Source organism: Triticum dicoccoides, chromosome 4B (genome assembly GCF_002162155.2).
Source record: "Triticum dicoccoides isolate Atlit2015 ecotype Zavitan chromosome 4B, WEW_v2.0, whole genome shotgun sequence".
NCBI lineage: Eukaryota > Viridiplantae > Streptophyta > Magnoliopsida > Poales > Poaceae > Triticum > Triticum dicoccoides.
The window spans coordinates 606,898,304-606,906,930 of NC_041387.1; the positions used below are offsets into that span (position 1 = coordinate 606,898,304).

Sequence of the window (8,627 nt, forward strand, 5' to 3'; positions counted from 1 at the left end):
CCAGGGCGGCTTCGGGAGAGGATCCATCGGAACGGGTCTGCTGCCTGCTGGTACGATGAAGCTTCCGTCACAACGGAACGGGTGCAGCGGCAGCGGCCATGCCGACGTGCGTGCTGCCGCCAAGGCCAGAGCAACTGTAGACAGTATCCCCTACCCTACCCATTATTGCAACAATCACAGCCCTGTTTAGATACAATCAACAAGCCAATTCACATCCATCTCGCTCGCACCCGTGGCTTCCTCTTCCACTGTGTGCTAGTACGTACCATGAAGCAACTGGGCCGCACCAAAGCAGCTGACCGACGTCAAGAAGAACCGGGAGGTCGGCTGACCGTACCGTACTACAAGGCCGATTCCAGCACAGTGAGCAAAACACCGGAGCAGAACTAATTTCGCTGGCTGGGAAAGTTATTACCGTAATTAGATACTGAGAAACACAATGTTTTATTCCTTCGAAATGAAGCCATAATCAGAGTGTTACTCCCTCCCTAGCTAAATACAAGGCGTTTTTGCAGTTCAATTTAAACTGCAAAAGCGTCTTATACTTAGTTACGCAGGGAGTATTTGTTTTCTAAAGACCCTGAGCTTTATATTTCATGGATATATACTGTAGAGCAGTTATGGCATTTGTCATGTGCAACGGGACAACTGCTATTACAAATTCATGGTTTCAGTTCATGTAGCCGTGATTTTCCTTTGCAACCGAGATAAACAAAAATTCCTACATTTTCCCTTTGTTCAATTCCTAGAACCAAAAGGGCCTAAACATTGTGTGCATCTTCACATAATAGACCAAATGGAAAATGGATCATCGAAATGGAGGTAAAATCATTAACAAGCAGTAAGCCAGTGCAAGTCTAAAGAAAGCAGGATATAACGTCTGTACGAACGACTGGAGCCTGGAGGCCAACATCACTTCTCAAGAGCCTGTACCAAACAAAACCATTCCGGCTTGCAGACATGCATGCATCCATACATCAAGCATTAAAATTTGAAACCTTGTTAACTGAAATTTGAAGGCCAAATGTTTTCACTCGGGCACAAGCTCAATCTGGCTATAGATGAGCAAGAGAAAAGAGGCACGGGTGACCTCGCGCACAAGAATACTGTGACGCCAAGCTTCAAATGAATAATGCCTTGACCAAAATGAAGCTACATTCACAGCCTCTGAAGCTTTCGTGAAGTAAGCCTACCAGAAAAAAGAAAATGTGCTAGATGCACTGATAAATCGACGATTGCTTGCAACTTTTACCAAGGTAATGTCAGCTGAGCCACCTGAACTTGCTATGTTGGCACAAAGAATCAACTTGCACTCATTCCACTTTCAGGACTATCTTCATTAGCTCGTATACAAAATAGCTGATAGATGCCGATGGCAGAACCTGAAGAAGAGGAGAAAGATAATCAGTTACATCAGATAATCCAAAACAAAATTAGCATGTGAAGTTGAATACCACAGATACTAAGGTTAACAGATATATGTAGGTCTAAGTTACCCAATAACCTAGGCACACGTTAGGCTTGGTTACATCAGACAATCGGAAACAGAACTAGCATGCAAAGTTGAATGACCCAAATAGTCAGGATAACGAACATAGGCAGATCTAAGTTACTGAATAACCTAGGCACACGTTAGGCTTGGTTACACCAGACAATCCAAAACAAAACTAGCATGCAAAGTTGAATGACACAAATAGTCAGGATAACAAACATAGACAGATCTAAGTTACCGAATATCCTAGCCACACACTAGATTTGGTTGCCCCTTTCATAGGGAAATCAGAACCACTAGAATACCATTATCTATTAAATAATTTCACTGAGATCTGCTGACATTACATGGGAAACCATGAGCTAGGGCTCAAAGCTGATAACTAAATCCGAAATCAGATGGATGCATTGATAAAGCTAACCCTGAATGTGCAAATGGTTTTTTTTCTGGAAGAAACATGTACCTGTAACAAGCTGGGGATCAAGCCAACGTAGAGTGCTGGTACTCCACCTTTATCAACAATTTTTAGGCATGTTGCGAGTGCATTCATCTTTGTTGCTTTGACTTGCAACTGTAGCTGTCTCCTAACTACTTCAAAAGGGTATGTGGCTGCCTCAGCACAGCATCCAGCGATAGCCCCATAGAGTAAGGTCCTAACAGTGCCCAACTCAAGCTGATCTAATGCATTTGCCTCTTGACCTTGTTGTTTCATCATTGATATCCTCCTCTTTCCTTCGGGGGAATGCAGATAAGCCATCTTCAGTATGTCATACACCCCGTAGAATACAGCGCCAGAGGGTGCCATGCTAATAAGAGAAGGCACTAATCCCTTGTACAGTGAGAACAACCCTTCAGTCTGGATCATGTGGCGGGCAACACCAATAACCCCACCTAATGCTTCACCACCAGGAGCTACCATCTTTGTCCTAATCTGCAATCAACAGGTTAATCCAGACAGTACTTAGCAATTAATGATGGCACAAGAAAGTGAGATAATTCAGAACCCAAGAGAACATACCGTATCCATGGGTATACACATTATCGTTGCTGTAACACCAGCAGAAGCACCAGCAATAAATCTCTCAAGATTGGTTGTTTCTTCGTTACCAGACCATTTGAGAAGTTGCTTTCTGTAACTGTCATATGCATAGAAGTTCACCGCCTTGAATGGAGCAGTACGGAGGATATTGACCAAATTCCCTTTCCAAAAGCCTTTCAGCCCTTCCGTTGTTGCAATCGCTTGGATAAGCTCAAACAGATTCCTCTGCTCACCACGAACTATATACTCCAACTTTAGCCTTTCAAGAGGAGCAACAACTGTTCTACACGAGATATACAAATTAGGGAAGAAATATTCAATACTTAAAGCAGCAGAAATGGAAATACAGACTCACATATTAATTATCACAATCAAAATTCCATCCTGGACTACCCCCTGAAACTAGCCAGGAGGTGGTTTAGGGCATCTCCAACACTGATCCTCAAACCGGACAGGCGGACACCGTATCCGTCTGCAGACTGGTGGGGACCAGTCTGCGGACACTGACGCGGGAGCCGGCCATCCAAAATCCTATATCTTATATCTCCGCCTCTATAACTTCTAAAAAACGTCTTTCGCTAACCTTCCACCAAATAGCAGACTCAGCTAAATAGCCTTCCACCAAATCATATTACATGTTTGAAAAAACTTTGTGATGTAACTTTTTTGTTGGCAGAAGGCTAACTTCCGCCAAATCTAGTATGGTTAGCTATGTGATTAGTGGCTTTTTAGTAGCTTGCTTCTGCCATCCGCCAAAGTAATGAAATGTTTCACTAATCACTTTTAGCCTGCTTCCGCCATCCGCCAAATAGAATGGTAGCCTGCTTCCGGCTTTTAGCTAGCTACTTACTGTACGTGATTAGTAGCTTTTTTGCCATGGCCTACTAATCCCCTTGCCATTTGGCAAGAGAACACCTTTTGCCAAATGCATGGTCATTTTTAGACATGCTTCCGCCAAATGCTGCCTTTAAACATGCTAGCTTCCGCCAAATTAATTACTTAGCCAGCAGCGGCCTTCTGTCATCCGGGCAGAGAGAGGGCACATGGTGGCTTTTGATTGGCCAGAAGTATGTCCGGACTCCCGCAAAGCTCCCCCTGGTTTGGTTCCGGTTTGCAGGAAAACGGACGTCCGGACGCGTCGGCGGATCGATGAGGTACCGCATTGGACGGCAAACTGTGTCCATACAGGTCGGTCCGGAAGGATGCAGGCGGTTTGAGGGTCCGCTTTGGAGACGCCCTTAGTTTCAGGTTTGTCTTTATTTGCATTCATGTTTAAGTTTATACATTCTAGGCTTCCAGCAGCATCAGAAAGTAACTGCGTACACATAATACATTGAAAGCGGGCAGAAAATAGCATCCCTAATTTGCAGGATTCCAAAAAAAAAAGAGGAACAGGGAACGTAAGGGTGTATTTTCTGTTAAGATAGAACAGTGACATAGTAGGCATGTCATATCAAGTAAATAGCTTGGAATGTAGTTTGTGGATGAAGGTCCAGATCTTTCTTGGAGGCTTGGAGCAGAACAAAATAGATGGCAGAGTCCAATTACACCAACTCACCAAGACAGACATCTAAAATAAGTAGCAAATACAGATAAATGCTCAAGAGAGGCCAGGGGCTATTAAAAGTTAGTACGATGATCTGTGTACATAGTAATGTGCAGTAGCATCGTTTAGCTATTGAATGAAGAGGCTTGAAGGACATTGTGCTGGGTGTGCTGGGGGTCGGAGCCAACATACCCCCATAACTACCACAATCCATCTCTATCAGGTCCTTGAGATTCTAAGAGACCATTTGCGCAAGGTCAGCCCACAGGGCAGAAAAGAGAAGTTACAGCTCTTCTATAAACTCAAGAACCTGATAGAAGTGGATTTTGGCAGCTAGAAGGGTAACCCAGAACAATATCCTTCAAGCCTCCTTAATCATTATTCAATATCAAACAAATGCTACTACACAGTACTATGTACACAAGCTAACCGTATTAACTGCCAATGTGTTGCACCTAGAAGAAGCAATTCGACTGCTGTGAACCTAGTTTTCAACCGGATAAAAACCCATCTTAGAGGCAGAGGGGGGTCGGGCAGCGACGACTTGAAGCAGAACAGCAATAGGTGAAGGAGGCCACTAATTTGGGGGGAAAAGGATCTAGACTAGCAGGTCAAGGAAGATCATAGCAAAAGAGTATAGACCACTGACTTTGTTTACTCCTTATGCTTATAAAGAAGGCATTCCATCCTTCTAATAGGCAAGATAGATTTAATAACGAAAACAATAATTTCTAAATCCTACCTTCCATACGTGAAGCACCCCTGTGGTTAGCCTGATGCTGCTTCTTGTGTAGCCAGCTGGCCGTAACATAGCAGTACCTAACAAAGTAGCCGATGTTCTTTCTTTGTGGTAGCGCAATGATGCTGCTAGGGGCCAAGGCACACCGCCACAACAATCCACAGCGTTATGTGGGCAAGAGAAAGGCTAAACTATTGCCTCTGTTGTCTCTAGCTTCTGCTGTCACTACTGGTTAGCTCTATATTACCGTGTGTTCTCGAGCTAAGTATATCTCCAAATTTAGTGAGCAATCAGCAACCCTAAATAGGAAATTCTAACAAATCCGTTTCGCTATATGTAATAGTGTATTTATCTCTGACATGATGTTCTCTTCAGCAAGTGGGCTGGCCAGGCTGTAAACTATGCTAATTGCTGAAGCCACAGCATTAATGAGCTCTGATTTGCTCCCTAAAAGCTGCAGAAACCACAAATTTTGAAATTTGTGTAGAATCACACACCGATTGCAATTCCATGCAGTCAACCTAGTAACATTGATCTTAACCTAAGTGATATTACCTTTCCTATTTCTAAGATCATGGCTCTATTTTGGCTGCCGTAAGAAATGGATGTAGTTTCCCCTGATAGATCAAACAAGACACAGCTCTTGCTGCCTCAACTTCAGGCTTACCTCATGCCCTTTGATGTAAAATTACTTCTTAACTGCATAGCTTGCATGCCCACAAAAACTTAGAATGTCCAAATGCTACTTATGACGTACTACCATCAGTTCTGTAAAGCTTGTCATTTCGAACATCGATAATGTCTATAAAGCACAATTTCGACCGCAAGTTTCTATTTCAGTATATTCATTAAACTGGCACTGTTATGAAAACACTTTTCAAGTGAAATCTACACAAAGGATCACGGTACTCAAAAGTTTCGGAAATTTGACTTCGTGTACACGTATGACCGAAAAGAACAAGTTATAGTTTCAAAAGTTTGACTTCACGTGCACGCATGACCCAAAACGACAAGTTTTAATGAAGTGGACAGTATAGCACTTGATTGTTTTTTTTCACCCATACGATCCAAAACAGGATCAGATTCCACTACCGTTATGATAACAGAACAAGAGAAAACCAGCATCCAGCGCAACAGAACAAACAACTAAACAGATCTTTTAATGAAGTGGACAGAACAGCAGTTAATTGTCGTGCCACAGAAGGCCAATTTGTTAGAGTCGGCTGCATCTAAAGGCCAATCGTCCAAGCACTCATAGCAATTGGCAAAACAATCTGAAATGACGTGATTCGCAACCAACTTATGTCATAGTCCATTTATCACAAAAACTAAGCGGTAGGAAAAATAAAAGGCTAAAATCCTAATAAAGGTAGTAGATGCTGCTTGCTAATAAACTTTCCAATCAATTTCATTCAATGGCAACCAGAACTCTCCAAGTACACCTGAACCTGAGCTTACAACACACAGCTTGGTTTAAACTCGTTAGTATCAGAAACGAATCTTTTGTTTCCCATGCTGTTGTAGGTCCAGGCTAGCTAGGGCCCCTAGGTCAGTTTGCTGAGGACGTTTTTTCTTCTTCTTTTTTGGCTTCGTTGTTGGCGGGTGTTTGTAAATAGTGGTCTTTCGATCTATCTTGGAGATTTCTTCTTAATAAAAAAAAAACAGGTTCCGGTAGACCAAAATTGAGATGCAAGGAGTCCGTAAAGAGAGATCTGAAGTACTGGAATATCACCAAAGAAGTAGCCATTGATAGGGGTGCGTGGAAGTTAGCTGTCCACGTGCCAGAACCATGACTTGGTTTCGAGATCTTATAGGTTTCAACTCTAGCCTACTTCACCTTGTTTGGGACTGACAAGCTATGTTGTTGTTGTTGCTGTTTGAAACATAACAGATTCCAGGCACGTTTGTGAAAATATAATTATCTGACACCCACGTTTTATGCCACTCCCGTGGTGTTAAAACGGAAGCGATGAACCTAACCGAAAGAGGATAGTCTGACATGCGATTCGAAGTCTCGTACCAGTGCGCTGCATTTGCCGATCCTATCAAGTTCAATTCATTTGACCAGAAAGGGAACGGCATTATAGGCTATAGCTATGGTATTTGGGACCAGTGTTCTGCTGCAAGTTTATTCGATTTAACTGCATCATAACTATGGTGTTTCTCAGCATACCCGAACAATGCACCTCGGAGTTTCAACAACCATACTTTGATAATGCTTGGGACTGTGGCGATACCTTGAGACCATGGCGGCGACGGCCCCAGACCAGAGATGCTTGGTGGTGTTCATGGCGCCGGCTCCAGAATGAGCCTCCTCCTCCGTCAGCTTCCCGTCGGCCTCCACCAGCACCACCCCCTCCGCGCCCCTCCCGGCGACCAGCCCCTCCGCCACCTCCACCCCTCCGCCCTTGTCGTCCCCGCCCGTGAGCAGCCCCACGGGGGCCGGCGCGAACTCCCTGCCCCCCTTGACCGACATCGTCATCGAGAGGAACCCCGGCGGCGCCCTCCCAGGCCGCCGCCGCGGCACGCCGAAGGAGGCCGAGCAGCCGGGCATGGCCGCGAGGAGCGCGCCGTGCGCCGCCGCGTCGCCGGCGTCGAGGAACAGCCCCGCCGCCGCCCCCTCGCCCGCGGCCGGCAGCCACATCTCCAGCCAAGACATGGCGGCGTGCCCAGGTCCGAAGACGCACGCAGGCGGATGCTACAGGCCGCTAGGGTTAGCGAGGCATCGGTTTTATCGACCGGGGCCTGAATCCACAAGAGCTGAAGGAAGGGAACAAAACCACCGATCAGCTCGGGGTGGGGTGCGGTGGCGAGGAAGTAGATGCGGGTTGGCGGCGGCGGCACGAGGAAAGGAAAGACCGGATTTTTATTCTTGTTCTTGAAATGCCTCCGGCTCCTGGCCTTGGGCTTGGATCTTGCCGCCCGGAGGCAGGAGAGGCCAAGGAGCGGCGAACGAGGCTGCACAAGGTGCGAATTTTTTGTCATTTGTAAATTTCTTGGATAACGTTTTCTGTAGAGTTTTTCTTGTTCCTCTTTTTTGTCCATTCGTTTACGTGGATGCTAGCACGGCGCAGGGACGATGGATCAAATGCCCACCCAAAAGGAGGCCGTATGTTGGGTTAATCGTGCACGTTTCAGATCGTGAAAAAACTGGTCATCTTTGCCTGCACGCTAGCCTTGGTGATGATGTAAACTAGTACTACTCCATCCGTTTCAAAATGTAAGACTTTTTCTTTCAAGAGATAATGTAAAACCATTTTTGGCAGTAGCATGGTTTTACACTATCACGAGGAATGGAGGGACTAACGGGGAACGTTGCATGGGAAACAAAAAATTTCTTACGCTCACCAAGATCAATCTAGGAGATGAACATCTACGAGAGGAGAGATTGCATCTACATACCCTTTTAGATCGCTAAGCGGAAGCTAAAGAAACACAGTTGATGTATCGAACGTCTTCGCGATCCAATCACGATCCGTCCACGAACTCCTGATGAAGTGTCGAACGGACGGCACCTCCGCACGTACGGCTTGATGACGCCTTCACCTCCTCGATCCAGCGAGCGATGGTGAAGTAGTAGCTCGAGTTCCCGGCAGCACGACGGTGTGGCGGAGCAATCTCAGCAGAGCTTCGCTAATTAAGCAACGCAGAGAGAGAGAAGAACTACGAGGGAGAGGGAGGGCAACGCCGTGGCATAGATGGGTGTGGTTGCCCTCCCTCTATCCCTCTATATATAAGGGGAAGGGAGGGGCAGGTGCGCACTAGGTTTCCCCTTAGGTGGGGCGGCGGCCACCAAGGGAGGCGCCCTAGG

At 45.7% G+C, this 8,627-nt stretch overlaps 1 protein-coding gene across 1 annotated transcript; it reads right to left on the reverse strand.

Moving 5' to 3' along the window:
* Positions 1-900: 900 nt before the first annotated feature.
* On the reverse strand, positions 901-7,777 carry LOC119291730 (probable mitochondrial adenine nucleotide transporter BTL3). The gene is made up of 4 exons (XM_037570540.1): positions 7,054-7,777; positions 2,511-2,814; positions 1,956-2,423; positions 901-1,382 (listed from the first exon to the last, which is right to left on the reverse strand). The coding sequence occupies exons 1-4, from the start codon at positions 7,473-7,475 to the stop codon at positions 1,314-1,316; spliced, it is 1,263 nt and encodes a 420-aa protein (XP_037426437.1). The 5' UTR covers positions 7,476-7,777; the 3' UTR covers positions 901-1,313.
* Positions 7,778-8,627: the final 850 nt, after the last annotated feature.

Coding starts and splice junctions, on each gene's coding strand:
- LOC119291730 (XM_037570540.1), bottom strand. CDS start 7,475: ATGTCTTGGCTGGAGATGTGGCTGCCGGCCGCGGGCGAGGGGGCGGCG. Junction 2,815..7,053: donor GTCGCCGCCATGGTCTCAAG/GTATCGCCACAG, acceptor TATCTCGTGTAG/AACAGTTGTTGCTCCTCTTG. Junction 2,424..2,510: donor TGTGTATACCCATGGATACG/GTATGTTCTCTT, acceptor TGTTGATTGCAG/ATTAGGACAAAGATGGTAGC.